Here is a 24,021-nt window from a genome sequence, read left to right as displayed (position 1 = left end):
TTGAGAGCCACATTATATGACTCATCATATCACAGCAGCCGGACTTTAGAAAAGAAACAAGAACCTTCAATTCCTCAAAAAGAATGGGGAGCCTGGAGCTTGATGTTAGTTTGACAGCCATTTTGCCTAGAGCAGAACTAAGGATATTCAAGATCTAGGGCTTCTGAAGGGAACCCAATGGCCAGCCAAGGCAGTGTGGGAGGTCTATTTATTATATGCCAGTCCTCCAAGGTCAGATGCCATATGAGTATTGTGTGCCTGTCTTGAAAAAAATATTTATAAGAAGCAATTGGAATTTTCTCTCTCATTTTTCTCTTTAAAAGCTTCTCACAAATGCCAACCGGTTCTGTACGAGACGAGACCAATGACAACATCACAATATTCACCAGGATCTTGGACGGGCTTTTGGATGGCTATGACAACAGACTGCGGCCTGGGCTGGGGGGTGAGTGTGTTTCCAGCTGATGCCTACAAAGATCTAGGCAAAAATCACCCTCAGCCATAATGATATGCTGCCTGAAATTCAGACAATTCCAGAGAGAACTACTTTTCCAGGATTTTGAGTGGAGAGTCTATCTTGTGTCCTGTGATATTATTTTCCAGATTCATGGGGTTGGAGGGAAGTTTCCTTATCACATTGCTGAAGACTCCCTGCTTTCCAGATAATCTGACAGTCCATTCTGATTCCTTAGGGAGGAACCAAGTTCTTAGGTGCTGTTAAAGCTGAGCATATGGTGTGTTAGGAAATAAGAAAAGGCCCTCACTCTCTTGTCTGTAAATGCTTATCAGAATTCCACTGCTCACTGAAGGTTTCCTTTGTGCCTTTACATGCCGGAAGTCTGATTTCTCACTGAGTTCATAGTTAAGATATTTACAATGGTCCTGCTTATCCAAAGGAGAAGTCCCCTGAACCCCATGGAGGTCTGAAATAGTGACTACTTCCAAACTCTCTATCTACTACATTTGTTCCTATACATACAAACCATGAGGTTTAGACCCTTTGCCAGATGCATTCTTGAAATAAAATGTTCTCTGATGTTTGTATTATTAACAAAGATTCACAGAAAGTACCGGTTTATATTCACAGTCTTTAGTGCAGGAAAAGTCCTCACAGGTTTGATGACATCTGTCTACCCCACTGAAAGACATCATTGGGCTCAGTGCCCAACAGTTCCATCTCTATTCGCACATTCGCAGGGCCAAAGCACAGAGAGGACTGCTGAGCTGTCATCAACTCTTGGAGAATTTTATTCAGATAGCCTGTGTCACTCTTATTCAGTCAGTAGAGAGCCCAATGGGTCTCTGTGGGTCAGGGGGTGCAATAGGGCTTATATCTTATCCAGAAAGCAGACACTGAAGTCCTACTACACAGACATGGTAAATATATACCATGCAAGTGAAATAATGCCTCAAAAGGAGATTCAGGAAACTATTTGAGCCCACTGTGTCTTTAGGCAGCTTGGAGTGGTTAAGTGTGGGTGGTGGTGCATTCTGAATGTAGTTTCTGCTCATGACCCAGGGAAAACACGAGTCTTCCCCAGTATCATTGATCATTTTCATATTTCTGTGTACCCCATCACTTTAATTAATATGGGAGGTGAAAGAGTATACGGCACTGGTGGCTGGTGCTGGTTCAGTGCTGGTTACGTGGCAGAAAGGTCACAGTCATGAGAGAACCTAGTGGTACCTTTTAGAGCTTTATTAGGAGAAGGAAAGGAAGAGAGAGGCAGAGAGAGGGAGAGAGAGAGAGAGAGAGAGAGAGAGAGAGAGAGAGAGAGAGAGAGATGCACAGAGAGACAGAGGGAGACCAAGAGCAGAGAGAGATGCAGAGAGAGCATGGAGAGAGAAACAGAGACAGAGACAGAGACTGAGAAAGCACATGGGGGTGCATGTCCAGCTTTTAGGCTAGTACGCAGTCACCCACTGATGAGCTGATGACATAATAAAGTGCCAGACGAGACCCCGGGCTGTGCATATACAGAGTCCTTACACAGTAGGACCTTGTGATGGGAGTTTCTAACAACTCACAATATCATATATGGAGGAGCGGTTCCTTTTCAAGATAGACTTGTGTTGGCATGCACCAAAACCCTTGCTCATTACTCTTTTTCTGAGTCTGCACAGTGCTTCTTCCACTTTTGTTATGGTATTCACTCAAGTCAGTATCCACAGTAGGCTGGCCTTATGGCTCCAGGTTTAGGAGTGTCACTACTCAAGACTTCCCATCTCAGTCCACATCTGTTGAAGACCACTCCCCAGGGGCTGAGGTACCATGAGACCCATGCCATTTTTCTAACATGATGGATAGATACTCTGTTTCATTTGTACTTTGGAACAGCCCAGGTCCATTGAGCATTTTTTCAAGTCTTCCAGGTTCACAAAACACATAAATATGCCACTGTTACAAAGAATGGAGTTGAGTGCCACACTGAGAATGTCAACACAGTATGCCTCTATGGAGGCATATGGTGAGGCAGTGCAAAGCAACCTGTGTCTGTGTTGCAGAGCGAATCACGCAGGTGCGAACAGACATCTACGTTACCAGCTTTGGCCCAGTGTCTGATACGGAAATGGTAGGTACCAAAGCCCGGTCAACACAAACAATTCCCACACTGAATTAACTGTGTTAAGGGCCTCTCTCACAGACATGTCACCCTGATGCCTTCTTCTGTATTAGGAATATACCATAGATGTGTTTTTCCGACAAAGCTGGAAAGATGAAAGGCTGCGGTTTAAAGGGCCCATGCAACGCCTGCCTCTCAACAATCTTCTTGCCAGCAAGATCTGGACCCCAGACACATTCTTTCACAATGGGAAGAAGTCCATCGCACACAACATGACCACGCCCAACAAGCTGCTGAGGCTGGAGGATGATGGCACGCTTCTCTACACCATGCGGTGAGCAGTTGAGTACCCCTGGGTAGCTGGCCAGTTTAGCTGATGGTTATATCCAGGTATATCCCAGACATACCTGGATGAAGCTTGGTGCCTAGTGGGTATGCAGATGATTTGAAGGTTGAGGTTGCACATGTGTGTGGGACGTGTGTGTGTGTGTGTGTGTGTACTGTGGTACACTGCACAGTGAGCACTTGCTCTTGGAGAAGTACAGATGCTAGGTTTGTTCAGATTGCTTCCCTGGGCTGAAGAGGTCCACAGACATCAGCATTTGTACTCCATTTTATTTTTGGTACGTGCTCAAGAGCATCCTTTGAAGTGGTGACTCAGATAATGAAAGAGGGAAATTACATTTTATACAAAATTTATTAAGACCTAAAATGAACCCATGTTTTGTTGCAGTTGTACAGCTTTTTCAAGGTTTGAAAACCCAATTCTTATGTTTTGATAAGATTTAAATACTAAGAATAAGTTGTATGTTTTTAATTTAAAAGGACATTTGCCACTCTTATTCCGAATTACTCATAGACTTCAGTTAATAGATGAATTGGCCAATGAGCAAGAGTCCTTCATAGCTTTTCAGTTCCCATGGTGAGCATAAGTAGGGTTGAGGAAATGCTTTCAAGGTTACAGAAAACAAAAAAGGAAGGCTGCATTCCCTAGCCACGCACACACACTCATGTAGGCATCTGTAGAATTTATTTCAGTAAATTTTTGTTCAAAAAGAACTTTAGTACATAACCATTTTGGAAAATAATATAGCTATTGTCACACTTGGAGGCTGTGTTTCCAACTATAGGCCTTCAGGGACACATGGACATGGTGTCCTGCACCTGTTTGGCAGCAACATTTGACTAGTAAGCAGAGTGGTAGTGAGCAAGACACCGAAATGCTTCTTGGTATTTCATTTTCTGCCCAACCCTTCACTTTTCTGTACAGTGCCTTTGAACTTGGGCCCATAGATGGACACAGCTCTAAGAGTAAGTGTGTCTACACAGCATGTTCTTCGTTCAAAGAAGTCTGTGGAGAAGTTGAGAAACAGAGTCAAGATTGAGAATAAGCCCTAGGTCAGTACCCCATGAAAAACCAAGAGTCTGCAAGGTGATTCAGGTTAACAGAGAAAGGTGCAAGACAGAGTGAGCTCATGGAGCATGCTAGGAGGCATCTAGCATTGGGGTGATGATTGAATTCGGCTATTGTGGGAGTGGCTTTTTTATCATAGATAAAGATATCCACCATCCCACTAGATTATTGTTCTTGAGCCTCATCTCCAAGAGACTAGTTATATCCAAAATGTAAGCCTGATATCATAAAATGTGCAGCTTTACTTGATGCAATGTGATGCCACACTCTGATGCACATTACCTATGTGAGGGGTGGAGTTAACTACACTATAGAGAGGGGAAACAGGATAGGGAGCCCCCTCATTGAGTGTCACTTCTAGGGCACAGATATTAAATACTTCTGCCCTCAAAGAGTTTTGCTAGCTTGGTGCAGGTAACACCTTCACATTTAATGCTCAAAGTGAAGGAGGCTCCTAGAAGTTTGGTAACCACCTCAGGATCACAGAACCATCAAAGGGCCAGCCACAGTTTCAGCAATAGCCTTGCTTTATCCATCGCATTTGTTTGCTGGAGCGCAGCCACATTCCTACTGGATTTAGGAGAGTCCTGTTAGTACCAGCTTTAAAGTGCCATGCCCAGAAGGAAGGGTAAGAGTGATGAGAGCCACAGCGACTTGTGGCAGTAATGAGTGGTTGTTTATGCAGAGCGAGTCTGTTAATGAGCTGCAAAGTTGATAATGAGTTTTCTTTTTCTCAGTCTACAACACTTGAGAAGTGGAATAGTCCTTGGAACTGCTGAGCATCTTAGTGTGCTAAAGCTGTCTCACTTAGGTTTCTACTGCTGTGATAAAACACTGCGACCAAAAGCAACGTGGGAAGGGCAGGGTTTATTTCAGCTTATACTTCCATGTAACAGATCATCACTGAGGGAAGTCGGGGCAGGAACTCAAGACAAGAACCTGGAGGCAGGAACTGAATTAGAGGCTGTGGAGGAGTGCTATGCACTGGCTTACTTTTTATGGCTTTCTCAGTTTGCTTTCTTATACAACCCATTGCTACCTTTCTGGGGTGGCACCCCCACGGTGGGCTGGACCCTTCTATGTCAATCATAAATCAAGACAGTACCCCACAGACTTACATACAAAGCAATCTTATGGAGGAATTTTCTCAGTTAACATTGGGTCAAGTAGACAAACACCAACCATCATTTTACTGATTTTGCAAAGACAGTGAAATGTCAGTAAAAGTTAATGTCAATGCATGGGTTACATACTGGCAAAGGAGGAACTGGTCCACCCATCGCAGGCATTTTGGGGAACAGGTTTCTATTCAGCACTGAGGTCAGACATCAGACCTGGCACTGTAGCATGGATCTTTAATGTCCCTCCATAGCCAGTATACTAAAGCTTTACCCTCTAAGCAGTGATAGTGGGAAGAGATGGAGCCTTCAAGGGATGTGGCCTAGTCTTCAAGGCAAGGGGATAACCTTCCTTTTCCCTCCTTTGGCTTCCTAGTATGAGATACCTGCTATGGCTCTACCATGCATTCCTGTCCTTATGTCATTTGTCTTGACACAAGCCCAAAATAATGGAGCCAACAAGTTATTACTGAAATTCCCAAAACTGATCCAGAAAGACCATTTTCTCTTTGTAAATTGGCATTTTGCAAGCATTTGTTACAGGAACAGATAACCAGTTTACACTCCAAACAAAACCAGTGGGTTTGTTTCCCTTGGTGCAGTAATTCCTTGGTAACATCCACCCTGAGGAGGTTATAAGAAACATGGTCTGAACATCTGTACAGAAATGTGCACTGTGATATTGCTCATGACACCAAACAGTTGAAAAAAATACACAGATGGGTACATTGTTCAAGTAAAATTTTGCCCTTACTCTTCTGTAAGACATAGTATCTAATTCAAAAGATGAAGCATGAGTGTGTAGTGAAAGCTGGTGTATGCACAGTACCTTTTTTAGTCCAAAGCAGACCTAGAAATGTTTAAAAATAGCGGCCATCGTCTTATAAAATGTAGCTCCCCCAGTACAATAAAACTCAGTATAAACCAAGGAAGTCCTGGTGCTTAGGTAGGGTTTTTACTTACAGTACCCACCATGCTCCAGAAGTTAGCAGTCATTTAAAAACACACATCGCTGAGCAAACTGGAAATCTTTCTAGCCATTGTTGATGCATGCTCCCCAAGTGCCTGTCACCTGACACACTTACCTGGAGCTAATTGTCAATGTGGGATCTGAAAACCTTTCAGGATTGCTCCAATGGGCCATTGTTTCCATGGTCTAAAGATAAACTTCACCAACATCTCTAGTAAGCCTAAAGAGAGCCACTGACATTTCCCATTATTTTCAAAAAGAAGTCACCTTTGGCCGGGAATGAGCTCAGGGGTAGATTGTGAGTTTAAGTATGAGACCCTGGGCTCCATTCCCAGTACCAAACTATGAAACAAAACAAGAAGCCCAAAGATAAATTCAGAGACTTATAATTTTTTAGGATTATGTTTCAGTAAACCCACTATAAACTGAAAGTGTCCTGAGTTGATTCCCCGAGGCTGTGGGCATCATTGTTAGCAGGAGCATCTTGCTTGTTATTGATGTTCTCCCACAAGCACAAGGCTCCTGGGACTGTGGCTCTCTGTGGTTGCAGATATTTGTATTTGACAAATAGTATACATTTATAGCTAGAGAAATTCAACTAGACACTGAGATGTACATATGAATGCGCAAATGTAAACAACTATGCATATGCATTCTCCAAGAAGTTCAGATTGTAGTTTACTAACCCAGGAAAGGACAAATATGAAACCCAAAATATTGCTTCTCATTTTCACACCCTCTTCCTGTCAAATCTACAAACCTGACATGGGAAGTTAGAGATGGTGACCAGTGGTTTCTGGTAGGACAGCCTTAAGCACACACCCTCCCCAGAGTCGTGTGCCCACTATTGGTGAGTGAGTCACTTCTAAGGAAGCCTCCACAGAGATGCCCCAGCCCTTTCTTCCTAGGGTCATGGAAGGGAGGGATAATGACCCCAGAGATCTGCTAGAGACTGTTGCTATGTCGAGCCTGTGTAATTGCTTTTTATTTTCTGTCTGGAACTTTCTGTCATCACTGCATGGAAGGTGAGCACGGATGCCCTCTGGACAAGTCCCTGAAGCTCAGGGTGGGTTGTCTCCCAGGGAGTATACCAAGGAGTGATTTATTGTATTTTATGAGCAGGTCACCTCATGACCAATGGCTACCTTTCCTCTTCCTTTCCCCTGCACCCTCTGAACATGTGTGCTGTGTAAGATAATGTTGTGAACACCACCACAGGAGACACAGCCCTGCACAGTGGGCTCCTGGCTGAACTTGTTAGTCTGTTGGGCAAAAACCACTAGAGGAAAGAAAGGACTTCCAGGAGAAGGCTTGCAAAGCCCAAATCCAGCCTAACTCAGGAAACCCAGCAGCTCTTCCGCTTGGGATCCCTTCATTCGTGTGTGATGAAAAACCTAGGCAGGAACATTGGAGTGTTGACAGTTTTACCACCATGTCAGTGCACACAGCAGAGTACCATCTCCCAGCACTGTCTGCATGGAATGTCTCTCCAGTTTGTGCCCCGCCCAGGGAGTGTGCTGTCTGCTATTTTACTTTGAAGAAAGCATACTTTAAAAACAAACAAAAATTATTGCATTACTCTTTTTTAAAAAATCCAGTAGCATATATTAATTGTGCAAAATAATGGCTTTCATTTCGACATTTTCATACATGCACTTATGCATTTTGATCATATTTACCCCATGACTGTCTGTTTTTATCTCTTCTAATACAGTAAGAACATTAGGTCTAAGACTCATTTTGCTGAGAACTGGTTTATAGTCCAATGCCCACGAGAGGGCAGTATAGTCACAGTTCAGCTCGAAGATTGATCCAATCCTTCCAGTGAAAGTGTAACTTAAGGGAATTACATGTGTACTAGTGTCTGACTTATGGGTAATGTAAAGTTTACATTTATAGCTAGAAAATTTTGACTTGGCAGTGAGGTGTGTGTACGCATATGCAGACGTAAAAATCTATACATAATATACCCCAGTATCTAGTTATGAGACTGGGGGAATGGCTTAGTGGTAAAGGGCTTGCTCTACAAACACGAGGACTTGAACTCAGATTCCAGCACGCCGAAAGAAAACCCAGATGTTAAGGCATGCCCCTGCAAGCTCTATCTTATACCTAATCCCAGGTCTGGAAAGCCAACACAGGAGGATCCCTGGGCTCAATTGTGACACAGTCTAGCTAATCAGTGAACTCAGTTGAGAGACACTGTTTAAAGGAGTTAAGTGGGGAGTGACTGACATAGATCTCTGGCCTACAACACAAACACACACACACCCTAAAATCAAACCAAACCAAACCAAAAGCAAAAAAATTACCTTGTGAACTAGGAGCTGTAGGGTTGGTACAGTGGTTAAGGGCACTTGCTCTTGCAGAGGACCTGAGTTTAATTTCCATCACCCACAACTATCTATAACTTCAGTCTCAGGAGATCTCGTGCCTTCTTATGATCTACTCATGCATCAGGTATGTACATGGTGCACAGACATATATGCAGACATAGCATTCATATGCATAAAATGAAAATAAATCTAAAAACACTATAGATAGTAGATACATTAGCTGAATCCTGTAGCTGATTTAAAAATTGGGAAAACACAGGCATGATAGTAGAATAGAGAGTCGATATTAATATTTTGGAGGGTAACAAGTATCCATCTCTCTGTATGTCTCACATACAGTGTGTGTTTATACACACACACACACACACACAGTCTCCTACAGTTTTTAAATGGTTTATTTCTCTGAAGTCGGTTTTGTTCTATAATGTAACACACATTGTAAACCTTTTTATGTACTTTAAACATTATTCTGAAACTGTGACACGTTGTGTTCTATTATGTAGATCTTTCATCTTCATGAGTCTGTACAAAGTTCATGTTATTTCAGTTTTTCTATCTACGGTAAGCAACACTGTGATGCAATTCATGGTATATGCCTTGGATTAATTCCAGGAATTGGACAAAAGTGAGGTAAATATTTGAAGTTTCACTATATATGTGACAGTGAAGTGGCTGTCATTCCATGAGATACATTAGCAAATGAAGCATATACAGATTCTAGTAACACCAGCTTGCTCTTTCCTTTCTTCTAAGGTTCATAGAAGCCTTTTTACTGCTTGATTTCAATGCACTTGCTCTGGATCCTGGGGACTGGAGCTTTCCATGCCCATCTTTGCTCTCATCTGCCCATTCCCAGAAGACTTGCAGTAGGCATGCACCCACCATAGTTCAACTCTTCATTCATTGGTCCCTAGCCCTCCTAGATATGCCTCTCTTGATCCTCTTGCCAGCCTGCTCCTACCCCCTCAGCTCTCTGCACTCTGGGCTTTCAACATACATAGATTAGCCAGTGTTCTGTGTCTAACATCTTTGAAAGGGGCCTATTCTATGTCATCCATAGACAATCAGTTCTTCATACTTGTGGGCTCCACATCCTCAGATTCACACAGCCCCAGATCACACATAGTAAAAACAATCCACCTGCACAAAACATGACAACATTCCTCGTCATTACTCCCTATGCAACACAGCACAGTAGTTATTTACCTGTGTATGAGATCTCACCTGGAGGTGAGTTCAAGCCCACCAGGAGGATGTGTGTAGGTTCAATGCAAACTATGCCTTGGAAGTTCTTTTGTTGTTAGCTCAAAAAACAATGTATTTTGTTACGACATTTTCATACATATATCATTGTACTTATTGCCCATATTTATCATCCCACTCTCCTTCTAGTCCCACACCCCACCCTCAAGTATCCTCTTCCTCCTCTCAGATATTCCTAGCTCTGCCTTCATGTCTGTCATGTGTGTGCATGTATATGCAGTTACATCTGTATCCAGCATATGAAAGACAACTTGTGATATTCAATGTCCCTTTCTTGTTACCCTCTCCACCTTCTTTTTCCCTCCTGGTTCCTCTTCTAATATAATATATATTATTACACACAGGAATGAACACATGCAGCCTCTGTCTTTCTGAATCTAACTTACTTTGCATAACATGATTTTCTTTAATTCAATTTTTCAGCAAATGGCATAATTTCATTCTTCTCAGTGGATGAATAAATCTCCAGTGTGTATCTATAACAAATTTTTTACCCATTTATCTGTTGGTGGACATCTAGACTGGTGATCATATCTTGGGCTCTGCATGTAGTACTTCAATAAACATGGGTGTGAAAGTATGCATATGATATGTCGCCTTAGAATTCCTTGGGTATGTGTTCTATTTTAAGTTCCCTGAGGAGCTCCCCACTGTTTTCCATAGTGGCTGCACAAATTTACATCCTTACTAACAATGACTAGGAGTTCATCTTTCTCTGCATCCTTATAAATATTTCTTGTCATTTGTTTCCTTGATAGCCATCTGGCTCGTGAGAGATGAAATTCTAGTGTAGATTAAATTTGCATTTCCCTTGAGGCTAAGAATTTTCAACTCTTTTTTTTCCCGAATATTCTGTGGCCATTTGTATTTCTTCCTTTGAATGCCACTTATTCAATTCATTTACTCAATCTATTTTCTACACTTTATTTTCACGATTTCATTACATAGCTATATATAATATAATTGGATTATAATCTCCCCTGTTATTCTCTCCTACTCACTTCTGCTTCCCGCCAAATCGCTGATTCCCAAGAGGCCCCTTGCTACTTCCGTGTCTGTTTTTGAGGCCCGCTGTAATTAGGGCTGCCTGGATGAGCATAGGTGAGCTACAACAGTGAGGAATATGACTCTTCCACTTCCATCAACCATGAATTGTCTTTTAAGGGAAGAGTGGCACTTATAGGCGTCTTCTTGATCCATGATAGTGTTGATGATCCCAGTCCTCTGTGGCTGTGAGTTCAGTAAGAAAGTGGCTGGAGGAACCATAGCAATCAATCCATTTTTGCACCATTGGGCACATTTTGCCTGGCAAGTTGTTACTGAATCTCACAGGGCTCATAGCTAGGTAAAACTGTCGAGGACTTCTCTCCGAGCAAGCCACACAGCAACTTCCTGAACTAAGAAAGCTAGCTTCCCAGGGAAGAAACCAAGCCACAGCTTGGTTTCTCTGTATCTTGCAACCAAGGTACATGTCAGATTCAGCAATAGTGTCTTATTGTTCAGTTCTGATGATCTTTCATTAATTGGTTGCCTGTATGATGTTGGTGTTTAATTTTCTGTGTTCTTCATAAATTCTAGATATTAGTTCCTTGACAGATGTAGAGCTGGGAAATATTTTCCCCAAAATTTTAGGCTGTCTTTCACCATTTTATTGCTTCTTTTTCTGTGGAGAAGCTCTTTACTTACATGCACTTACAGCTTTTAAATTCTCAGGGTTACTACCTGAGCTATTAGAGTCCTGTTCAGAAAATTCTTGCCTATTCTTTACTTAAAATATTTTCCTTATATTTCACTCCAGCAGTTACAAAGTTTCAGGCCTTACATTGAGTCTGGGATCCATTTTCTGTTGATTTTTGTGTAAGGTGGATCTAGTTGCGTTCTGCATGGAGCTATCCAGCACCATTTGTTAAAGGAGCTGTGTTGTCTGTGATGTACGTTTTTGACACCTCTGTCAAAAGTTAGTTGGCTATAGCCATGTGTGTTTGTTTCTGGAGCCTCTAGTCTACTCCATATGAAATGTGCCTATTTGGGGCCAGCACCACACTACTTTTGTTCCATTGACTGTAGAATAATTTAAAATCGGGTATTGTGATACCTCTAGCACTGTTTCTTATGCTCAATATTTCTTTGGCTATCAGTGGTTATCTTTTGTGTTACCATATATCAGTTTTACAGTATTTTCCTAGTTTTGTGAAGAAAGCCATTAGAATTTTAATGGGGACTGAATCTAGATCACTTTTGGTAACATAGTGGTTTTCACTTATGAATTTTGTCATTCCACAAAGCATAGGAGTGTTTCCATCCTTCAGTGTAATCTTTAAATTTTCTACAGTGGTTTAAAATTTCCGTGTTTGAGGTCTTTCACCACATTGTCTAGGTTTATTCCTAGGTATCTTATTTATTAACACTATTATGAAGAGGATTTACTTCCCTGATTTCTTTTCTCACATGTTTATTAGCATATAGGAAACATGGTGGTTTTTGTATGTTAATTTTGCACCTGCTACTTCATTGGAAATATTTATGAGAAGAATCTTTAGTGTCTTTAAAGCAGAATATCATGTTTCCTTCAAATAAAAGGACAAACTGGCCTCTTCCTTTCTTATTTATATCTGTCATTTCTGATCTTTGCCTTTGTTGCTCTGGCTAAAAATTTAAGCACTGCATTGTATAAGAGTAAAAAGTATGCAGACTATTTTCCCATTTCTGATTTTAGAGGAAATTGTTTGACTTCAGTATAATGCTGACCACAGGCTTGCAAGATGTAGCCTTTATTATAAAGAGGTATTAATATAAGTTTCTTCTATATCTAATTTTTTTCTTGTAATTATATTGAACTTCCTAAGAGATCTTTCTACACCTATGAAGATGACTGTATTTTATTTTGTCCTTAATGTCTACTTTTATTCTATATTGTATTTATTGATACATATATATAACCATACATATACATATACATATACATATACATATACATATACATATACATATAAAACAATCCTTGCATCTCTAGAGTGAAATCAACTTGGTCATGGTTTATGTTCTTCTTAATATTTTCTTGAACTTGGTTGCAAGGAAAATATTCAAATTTAAGTTCTATGTTTATTAAGATATTTGGGTTTTTTGTTTTCCTTACTTTTTACCATATCATTATCTAGACTGAGTGTCAGGTGAAAACTGGCTCCATAGAATTGTGTTTTGTAGTATTCCTTTCCTTTCTATTTTTGGAAGAGTTGAGGTTCATTTCTTCATTGCTTAGTTTTTCTTTAAAGGTTTGGTAGAATCCAGCAAGAAGTGTGTCCAGTTCTTGGCTTTAAAATATTTCATTTAGTATTCATACATACACATAAAGTGTTTGGATCAAGTCTACCCCCCATCCTCTCCTCTCCAACTCTTTCCCTATTCCCTCCCCACTTTCCCCTCCAAATTTCATATGTTCTTTCTCTTTTTAAAATATTCACTGAGACCAGTAAGTGATGCCCATATGTACGTAGGTGTGGACCTACTTACTGGTGTGTAGGTCCCCTCTCAGGAGACTCACTCCTGAAGAAAACTGGTGCTCCCTCCCCTACCAGCAAGCAGTTGTTAAAGTTCTTCAGTTAGGGCTGGGACTTCATGAGCTCCTCTCATCTCACACTGGAATTTTGGCTGGCTTGAACTTGTGCAGGTTTTGTACATACATTTCCAACTACTCAGAGGTTATGTATATAACAGCCCTGAGAGTTGTGTCTGGCAAATACTCTTAATGCTGCCACATCTGCTCCCTCTGGAGTTTCCAGATATTTCCACCCCCTCTTCCACAACTACCCCTGAGTCTTGTAAAGAGTGGGTGTGATAAAGATGCCCTATTTAGAGCTGAGCACTCTACAGTATATTCTTGGCACATTGACTCGTTGTACATCTCTGAATTAATTCCCATTTACTGCAAAAAGAATGTGTTTGATGTTGCTGTTGTTTTGGATGAGGGTTGAGAGGTACACTGATCTATGGGTATAAAGATAAGAACTTAGAGGACTGTTAATTGCTGTGTTCATTTACCACAGTTAAAATGCTAGGTTCTGTATGGGATCTATGACCTAACCAGCCACAGGCTTTTGTCCTAGTGGATGACACTTGACATGGTCTAATGTCATATGGAAAGAATCTTAAATATAATTGGAAAGTGGTCACTTATTCCTGTAACATTCATGCCACTACTATACTAGTAAGCATATCTTCCTGGGTCAGTGACAAGGTTCAGAGGTGGATAAGACTGTTGATGACTTTTCTCCTCCAGTCTCAGGCATAGACCCTTGTAGCACCATGAAAGCTAGCCAATAAAGATGAGACTTTCAGTTCAGCACCAGTTTAGTACCAGTTTGAGTTCTCCATATATTGACTCAGGAGTGTAGTATCTTGAGTAATAGAGTCTTTCCACTCAATTCTTAACCAAGAGCAATAGCAATAGTTTGTAAAGTTTTTTTTTTGGGGGGGGGATCTGTGGGACCCCACTGATACACAACTCAAACAAAGGTAACCCATCCTGGCACTTGGCTTTTTATTTCACAGTCTGTAGTATCTGATGGTTGTTTAGAGTTCTTTTTGTTGTTGTTTAGAGTTCTTTGTATATTCTAGATACCATCTGTCTGTCAGATGCACAGCTGGTGAAAGTTTTCCCATTTTGTAAGCTGCCTCTTTACTTGAATGTTGATGTCCTTTGCTGTACTGAAGCTTCTGAATTTCATTAATTTTAATTTACTAATTGTTGATCTTAAGGCCTGAGCTACCAGGGTCCTGTTCAGAAAGTCCTTGTTAATTGAAGCACATTCTCTACATTCTCCTCTACCAAATTCCAGATCCTGGGTCTTATGTTCACATGTTGAGGTCCTTGATCCATGGGTGGTTGAGTGGAGAGATAAAGCTCAAGATCTAGTTATATTCTTCTACATGTATCGATACAGCTTAACAAGCACCACTTGGGTGGGGTGTTCTATAGAAGTCTGTTAGGTCCATTTGATTTATGATGTAATTTAACTCCACCATTTCTCTGTTTAGTTTTTGTGCAGATGACCTGTGTATCGGTGAGCCTAGGGTACTGAAGTCACCCGCTATCACTGTCTTGGAGTTAATCTTTGCTTTTAAATCTATTAGTGTTGCTTGTATGGAATTGGCTGCACCTGTGTTTGGTGTGTATATGTTTCGGACAATAGCATTCTCTTCATTGATTATTCCTTCAGTGAATATGAAATGAGACTTCTTACCTCTTCTGATTAGTTTTGGTTTGAAATGTGTCTTAGTTAGGGTTTCTATTTCTATAGAGACACCATGACCATGACAACTCTTATAAAGGAAACATGTTTAATTGGGGTGGCTTACATTTTCAGAGGTTTAGTCCATTATCATCATGGTGTGACATGGTGGCATGTAAAGCAGACATTGTGTTGGAGAAGGAGTTGAGAGTCCTAAGTCTTGACCAGCAGGCAGCAGGAAGTGAACTAGGACACTGGGCCTGGCTTGAACATATATGAGACCTCAAAGCCCATCCCACAGTGACACACTTCCTCCAACAAGGTCCTACCTATTGCAACAAAGCCAGCCCTCCTAATAGAGCCACTCCCTATGGGCTTCTGGGGGCCAATTACATTCAATCTACCACAAAGTGTATTTTGTCACATATTAGAATGGCCATGCCTGCTGGTTCTTGGTTTCATTTGCTCAGAATGCCTTTTTCACATCCTTAACTTTAAAGTAGTGTCTATCATGCAGGGTGAGATGAATTTCCTAGTGGCAACAAAAAGATGGATTCTGTTCTCCAAGGCAGTCTGCTAGTCTGTCTCTTTAGGGGGAATTGAGACTGTTAATATTAAGATTTATTATTGAATGATGTCTCTTAATTCTTGTCATCTTATTGTTTTGTGGCATTTTCTTAGACCTCTTTTCATTGACTCTTCTGGGTCATTAATTTATTCTTGTGCCTTCTTGGGTGTGTTTATCCTTGTCTTCAGACTCAAGTATCTCCCCCAGTGTCCTTAACACAGGACACTGGACAGGACACTTATGGATCAGTAGCCATAAGTTTTATTCTGTTGTTATCATGAAATGTTTTTATTTTACCTTCAAATTTAATAGTTAGTTAATTGAGCAATATAGACTGAGTTCATAACTGTGGTCTTTCAGAACTTGGAATACATCTTTCCAAGCCCTTCTGACTTTATGCTGTAGGTGGTTCTGCTTTTATAAAGTAACTTGACTTTCTCTTTTGAAGCCTTTAATATCCTTTCTTTATTCTTCATTTTTAATGTTTTAACTACAATATGTCATAAAGAGATTCTTTTCTCTTCTATCTATTTGGAGTTCTATAGATGTCTTGTACCTGGGTGGGCATTTCTTTTTCTAAGTCTGGGAAAATTTCTCCCATGATTTTATTGAAAATATTCTTTATACCTTCACTATGACATTCTTCTCATCCTATGCCCATCTAAAATTTAGATCTTTGTATGGTGTCCGACAGCTCGGCCACTTCATGTTCATATTTCTTTTAAAAATTTTTATACACCTTTAGTAAGTGATTCAATTCCTCTACCTTCTCTTCCATTCCTGATTTGCTGATTTCTACATCATCTGTTCTGTTGGTAAGGCTTTCCATTGTAGTTTTCATTTGGCTTATTGGATTTTTCATTTCTATCATCATTTCAGTTTGGTTTTTCTTCAGCAATTCTAACTCTATTTTCTTATTGTAGATTCACTATCTTATTTCCTCTCATTTTTCTCTTTCACACTATTCCACAGTGATTTGTGGAGGAAATAAGGTGTCTTGATTTTCCATGATGTTTCTGTTCTGTGCTGGGATTGCAAAATCTAAAGTTAGTTCACTGATTGAGTTTTTCTTTCCTCTTTTCATTTGAGAAATTCAAGGGCTCCTTTTGCTCTCAGTGGTGAGTTTTACAGTGTTCACTGAGGGAGCAAGACCCAGTAGGGCTGAGGTGTTGTTTCTCTCTGTGGAACTGGTGTGCAGGGCTGGAGTTTCTCTCTGGTGTCTTCCACTGAGCATCAGGTACTGCCCTGACAGCTGGGGTCTCTCACCTGTGTCTGCAGCTTTTGCTGTGAGTTGTGGAATTCATCAATGCCTGTGGGCCTTAGTGACAGTCAGACCTGAAGCCTTCCCTGTGCTTGCAGCTTGCTCTGGAGCACTACAAGATGTAGAGGCTCTTTTTTTTCAGATGGGGGTGGGGGTGGTCCTTTTTATTGAAAGACTAGAAAGTTTGCTGTTTCAATCAACTGCTTGCTATAGACCTGCTTAAATTCTTTATAATCTCTTGATTTAATTTTGGTTATAAGTGCGAATTTACCCATTTCTTGTAGATTTTCCAGTTGTTTTTCAAAAAATATAAGTGTTTGCTAATGATCCTGTAGTTTTCATTACTATCTGTCGTAAAGTAATAAAATGCTTCATTTCAATAATTTGGGTCTCCTCTGTCTTTTGGTTAATTTGTTTGTGTTTGTGGCTCGTTGTTTTATTGAGTCTTTGTATTTTTCTTTTAGTCTTCATTTTATTATTCTGATAGATCTTCACTATTTCTTACTATCTACTGCCTTAAGTTTGGCTTTTTTTATGCTACTTTGAACTACATTATAAATGATTTAATTGTGGTCTTTCAGATTTTTGTTTTGCTTTATATTTGAAACAGTCTCACTATGTATATAGTAGAGATTCAAACTAATGACAAGCCTCCTGACTATTTCCATTGCTGGGAATACAGGCATGGACCCCCGTGTTTTCTTGGAAACCTGATTTTTAATGTAGGCAATCATAGCTATAAACTTTCCTCTTAGGATCCCTTCTGATTTCTCATTTTTTAAAAAAGTTCTCATGCATTGTACTTTTATGTAAATTAATTTTAGGAAGTTTTTAATTTCCTTTTTGTCTTCTTCAATAATTTACATGTGACCAAACAGTGTATCACTCAATTTGTAAATAGTCACACAGTTTCTGAAAACACATATATACAGGTATGCCAACACACAAACATTGAAACAATATACAAATGCATAATGACACACAGACACACAAACATATACAAATATACACAAACACAAAACCACACAGAAACACAAACTTGGAATCCTTATTTAATTCACAAACCTACTGAACAATTAACTTCTGCCAGTTTTATGAAGATTTGAGCTTATATTTGATGAAAAATATGTGCAAACAAGGGCATTCGAAGCACATATTCTTATATAGTTCTTGCTCAGAAAAAAATAACTAGAATTCTTCTGGGTGTATTGTGAGACCATCGTCACTACATCCATTCAGTGTAGTTCATGAGTGCTTTTGGCATTTTGGAAGATACACAAATAGACTTTTCCTGTACATTTGATTCTGTATCCCCTGGCCTCCCCAAGTCTATGGGTCATCTCAGTCTTGTTGTGTGAGAGAGCTCTGGCTATTACTCTTATCTGGCTAGCATTATGGGGTCCCCTGCCTATCAAGGACCTTCTTAGACAGAGCCACCTATTGAGAAAGGGCTGCAACCACCACAAGATTCTAAGGAATCTCTGTTGGGAGAGAAGGTGGTGGGCATTGAGTCCCAGAGTGGTGAGAGTTTCAGATCCAGGCTTTCAGCCTCAGCCTCACAACAAAATGCTCTAGCAGTTTGAGATGGTTTGCTTTTGGATTTACAAGAACTTATACTCTTGGTTTTGTTACACAACAGGTGCTTCAGAAATACAAATTCATGGAAGAATTTGTGACAGCATTATCTGTATCCATAGATAAGGTAAATAGATCAAAGTGAACTATAGACATTCATTCATTCGTAAAACCCAACAACCTGCCTGCCTGTTCTACATTAACAAATGCCCAAGAAACCAATAGTGTGTTCTATTTAGACAACAGGACTGAAAATCACTACCACTAGATGGTGCTGTGAGTCCACACACACACACACACACACACACACACACACACACACACACACACAGGGAGAAGTAGGCCAGCATCAGGAGCTGGCTGCTGAGCAAGCATCATTGCAGCCTGGATCACTGAAGGGCTTTCAAGGGAAATAAGATGCTGGGCTTTAGGAGCCATGGCCCTCACTGGTACATGGCCACACTGTGCCTATTTCCCAGATAGTGGCAACACGGGAGCTCTGGGTCAAGGTCAAAGGTTGATGAAATGTCTTTTTCCCCCTTCCTCTAGAGAAAAATGAATAATACGGCCTCAAGAATTTAACTAATTAAGGATATGGCTAGGCCTTTTAGGAGTTGGAAAATGATGAGTATATATCATGCATAGCTCTGTTTGCATTCCAGCCATGCCTCCTGAGCCTGAGAAGACTTATGTCAGCCAAATGATCAGAGGAGGAGTAGCAGTGAGATTTTGAAATTTACCTGAAAATGACTAGGCATGTCCCTGATGCTGATCAAAGATATGTTAGGGTCTGCCATGTATCATGTTTCTCAAAAAATTTTGAATCTTGGGTTTTCCTAGAGGCAGTACAAACCAATCTTCCATTGCATTTAAAAATTAAAGAAGGGGCTAGAGAGATGGCTGAGTGTCTGGCAGAGAATCCGAGTTTAGTTTACAGTATCCACATCAGACAGCTAACAACCTGAAGATCAAGGGGAGTTTCAGACTTTAGTGGAGTCTTGGAATATTTGAGGAACATTAAAGCTTTGATGCTATGGTCTGTTAACATGAGGGCGGTTTCTAAAGCATTTTAAACCTGTCTGCAGTCAATAAACCATGACATTCACAGACATCTAACAGGAGAATAATATATGGCTAATTTTTATTATTGAAGCTTGCTTTTTTTCCCAGCTGTCTTCTCCCCAAGTAGCTAACACAGGGTAAGGCCAATCAGTGATCATGGGATGTTTCTGACTGAGGAAAAATAGGAAGAACACAGGGGAAGAGGAGATGCCCTTTGTGCTGGGAGAGGTCAGGAAAGGCTTCCTGGACTAGGCTGCCTGTTACCTGGCCCAAGAGAAGACACGGCCTTGGGTAGGTAAGAAAAGTCTAATCATGGGAGTACAGAACTCTGCACCTATGAGCTGTATGCAGACTAGGCTGGTGAGAGAGAGCATCAACACTCACTGGGGTTGAAGCAAAGCACCTACTGCTTTGCAGAAATAATGGCCTGCAGGATCAGTATTCCAAGGGCAGTTACGGAGAATGGTGCATCCAGACAGGAGGCAGACACGGACTCCAGGGACATGGAAGAAAGGGACCATGTCTGCCTGCTCTTTGGGGAGCTGACAAGACTTGTTGAAGATGTGAAGCAGTCAGTGTGTCGGTGGTGTCAAAAATAATGCCGGCTTCAAAATGTTGTCATTCCCCAAGGTAGTGACTGGAAGGAGGGAAGGGAGAGGCAGGGGCATTTGAAAGCTGCCAGGCTTTCACAAGTGAGTGACAGAAATGAATTCTGTTCTAAATTTTACGTAGGTTGTCTTTGAGACAGCTAAACGAAACTGTCTAGCACAGGGAAAAGTACATCCCAAGTAGACATTTGTGTTTAATTTCACAGAGAGTACACTGTAAGACCTTTCCCTGGGTCCTGACCTGCAGAGACTGAGCCCCAGCTCAGTGGAGGAGGGTGAGGGTGTCACAGGTCCTTCAGGTAGCTACATGTGGTAAGTGACAAATGACAGCCTTTCCCAGAAAGCCTGAGTGATGACTCACCTCAGGACTATACCTGTGTCCACTGTGTGCCATCAGCCCACAGCAAACATCCTGTTCTGTCCAGCTAGGTAACCTAAAATGCTCAGAACACTGGAAGGTAGCCCCTCTGTTCTCCTTCCTGATTCTGTGCTTTGATGGTGCACAACAGAGCTTGAGAACATACCACTGAGGATGGCTAGAATAGGAACCATGTGAGTGTGAGTGTATGGATAGGTGAATATGTGTGGGGGTATGGGGTATGTAGGAAATTGAGTGTTGTGGTGAATGAGTATTTGTGGTGCCTGGTATATGGTATATGTGGATGTGTGGATTTGAGTATGGGTGTATATGTCTGAGTGTGTAATGTGTGAGACATATATAAAGAGATATGTGTATATGGGTTGTTTATGAGTATATGAATAAGTAAAGGGTATGTCAGGTGACTGCTGTATGAGTACGTGAATAAGAGAATGCATGTGTATATGTGGTATGGTACGGTTTGTGACTGTGTATGGATATATGACAGTGTGTGTGTGTGTGTGTGTGTGTGTGTGTGTGTGTGTGTGTGAATGAACTTTCATCTCCTAAGATAGATATCCATTTGGACTGATTTGCCTGTTTTCAAGTTCAGGTGAAAAAATAGTAGTTCATTGGAACACAGGTTTAACTGCCTCTCTACCATGTCCTCGGTGCCACAGCCCTTCACAACCTCCCTTTCCTTGCTCCCTGATCCCTGTTCCCTGCTCCATCCATTCAGTCACATGACTAAGCCTTACTCTGAGTACGTCTGGGGCCTGGCTGTCTGCCCAGCTGTCAGGTCACAGTGGCAGAGGCGGCTTGCTGTACATGCAGTTATGAATGAAGGGCAGGGTGATGTCGCAGGGAGACCTCAAGGCTGAAATCAATGAACAATTGCATGTGCTAAAACTACCAGGGTGTTCTGTACATAGGGCCAGCATGTCCAGAAGTACATACAACCACAGGAATCAATATGAAGTCACATAAGTGTTTACTTGGGATACTGGGGTAAGGGATATAGAGTAGTCAGAAATGCAATGAAGTATGTAGATAGAGACCACCTTACAGGGGGGCCTGTAAGGAAGGCAGATTGCTTGGTTTGGGTCTTGAGGAAATCATAGGACATAAAGGCTCCTCCTAAGCCAGGCCAATCCTCATGCCCAACTCCTTTCCCCCAAGATTCTTTGGAGTAGCTACAATTACAAGAGGTATGGAGGTCAGAAGGTAGAGCAAGGAAACAGAATGGAGAACTCCTATTTCAGACAGCCATGTGCAGGTTCTCTGAATCCGTGGCCTAATTTGGACTTTGTCAAAGGCCCAGTTACCAGGTCTGGCCACTGCTTTTTTTTTCCTGGTCCCAATCTGGATTTTTTTTAAACAATCACTTATTTCTGAATGTCCAGCTTCTGCTGCTACCAACATGCTTAGAAAACAGCCTAAGCTCTAAGGTGATGTCTAGTGGATTGTTAAGTTACGCCCCGTGTATTCTCTGTAGACTCCTCTAAGCAGCCTAGAGTCCCTCTTATGTCCTGGCTGCTGGCTGAGATTTACATTAACCAGCAAATTCTAATCATTGCCTAGGCCTTTGCACTCTTTTTTCTGCCATGGGACATGCGGCTCTCTCTTCCTTCCGCCATCTACCAGAAAATGCTATTACTAATGGCTTGTATCCATGGACATCTGCTGCCCATGTGTGATCTAATTCTCAGCTCTTGAGGGTTCCACCTTTGCTTGGCTGATAACCTCTCTCAGTTTCTCTTAGGTTCTTTCTGAATATAGATACCACATCAGTTGACAAGATCACTGGATTCTTTACAAAATCTTTGACATGTTTAAGGCTTATACCTAGCCAACTAACATGCAAAATTTTTATCCAACTCATTCCTATCCAGGATCTGAAACTACTCTATATGAGTTGAAATCTCAGTCTGCTACTAATTAACTTCCACATTTATCTTAATTTCTTCTCTATGGATATGATAAAATAATGTGACAAAAACTACTTCAGGAAGAAAGAGTTTATATAGGTTGCAGTTCTAAGATGCAGTCTCCAGTTGATGGGAAGTCACAGCATCATACTTGAAGCAGCGGGCACATTCTGTCCATAGCCAGAATATAACATTAATGCACGCATGCATGCTAAAGCTCAGCCCGCATTCTTCACCATTATGTATAGTCCAGGACTCCCTGCTGAGGGAATAGTGTCACTCACAGTGGGTAGGTCTTCCCACTTCAGTTAATATAATCAAGATTATATCTCACAGCATCCTCAGTAGCTCATTACCAAGGTGATTTGAGATTTTACCACACTGACAATTAACACTGACCATTATGGACACTCTTAAGGAAGTAAAAAGAGTTTCTGTTTCCTGGGGTGATAAATGCAAATGAAAGGAGAGTTTTACAGTTCATAGCTTAGACAAGATGTGTCCTTGGCCTTGTTGGCCACAACTGGGTGCAGGTTCTTCAAAAGCCCTCACACGTGTGTTCTCGTTCGTTCTCTCTCTCTCTCTCTCTCTCTCTCTCTCTCTCTCTCTCTCTCTCTCTCTCCTGCCCCTTGTCCCTATTATTCCTCCCCCCAGGTCATCCTTTTGAATTGTTCCCATTCCTTCCTTTAAAGTGTGGTTTGTGTATGTGTGTCAATGTCATCCTCAAAGAATCAAATAATTCATTGCTGTCTCTGTAAAGAAAGCAAAAAAAAAGCTTTGTAAATAATCTCGTAAGAGCTTCAGGAATAGGACATCATTTCTCATGTGAATTAAGCTTTCACCCTTATAAAATGCTATCAACCAATAATTGCAGTTGAACTGACTGAAGCCTATTTATTCATTGTTTCCTTTTCAGCAGCGTCATTTGTCATGTCAGAAAGCAAGCAGTACCTCGGGTGAAGGGGAAATGGATTAGTTACTGTGGGCTAAATTTTGTCAACCAAAACTTCTTACATTGAAGCCGAAAACCCCCTGGTACTTCAGAATGGGACTATATTTGGAAGCACTGTCTTTAAAGAGATAATGAAATTTAAAATGGGGTCTTGACCAGTGAACCTTTATCCAATCTGGCTGGTGTCCTTGTTTGAAAAGAAAAGGACATGGCCACACACAGAGGAAAGAGCCTGTGAGGACACACGAGCAGGCTGCTGCCTGCAAGCCAAGGGGAATGGCCTCAGAAGATGCCAAATCTATGAGACCTTCAACTTAGACTCTCAACCTTCAGAGTGCTGAGAGAGCATCTATGTTGTTATGGCAACCCCAGCCGACTAATATGAACACCGGGGGAAATGCTACTATGCTGTGTCCTTGAGGGATGGGGCGGTAGTAGAGTAAACTGCCTTCACTCATATCATAGCTCTTTCCATTTCTTTACCTACTAGACAGAAGGACAAGCTACCCAGTGTTATAGTTGTAGAATATATGTATCTTTTTTGGAGGGAGCGCAGTTCTTGTTTTTTCTGTGCTGGGATGGAATCCCACACTCCCAGCTCTGTATTCCTTTTACTGGTAAAGAGCTGAGTCAAATGCCTGCTGTCATTAGTCCCTGTCACAGCCACAGTCCCTTCACAACACATATGTCCTTTGATGAAACTATAGCTGGATGGTCTCTTAGGAGGTAAAGCCTGGATTGAAGGAGTGGATTACAACAGTATGCCCTTGAAGGATACATCTTGTTCCTGGACCCTTCCTCTCTGAGTCCCCTGCT

At 41.2% G+C, this 24,021-nt stretch overlaps 1 protein-coding gene across 8 annotated transcripts in view; it reads left to right on the top strand.

Moving 5' to 3' along the window:
- Nucleotides 1–24,021, top strand: part of Gabra5 (gamma-aminobutyric acid type A receptor subunit alpha5) — a 98,350-nt gene that overhangs the window by 17,185 nt on the left and 57,144 nt on the right. For all 8 annotated transcript variants that reach the window (XM_042277161.2, XM_006993448.4, XM_006993447.3 and 5 more), the window contains 3 exons: nt 324–445; nt 2,506–2,573; nt 2,678–2,898. In XM_042277161.2, the coding sequence (XP_042133095.1) occupies nt 324–445; nt 2,506–2,573; nt 2,678–2,898 (411 nt within the window). The remainder of the gene's footprint in view (nt 1–323; nt 446–2,505; nt 2,574–2,677; nt 2,899–24,021) is intronic.

Source organism: Peromyscus maniculatus, chromosome 1, assembly GCF_049852395.1.
Source record: "Peromyscus maniculatus bairdii isolate BWxNUB_F1_BW_parent chromosome 1, HU_Pman_BW_mat_3.1, whole genome shotgun sequence".
Taxonomy (NCBI): domain Eukaryota; kingdom Metazoa; phylum Chordata; class Mammalia; order Rodentia; family Cricetidae; genus Peromyscus; species Peromyscus maniculatus.
Note: the sequence above shows the minus strand (reverse complement) of the source record. Positions and strands in the feature narration are given on the sequence as shown.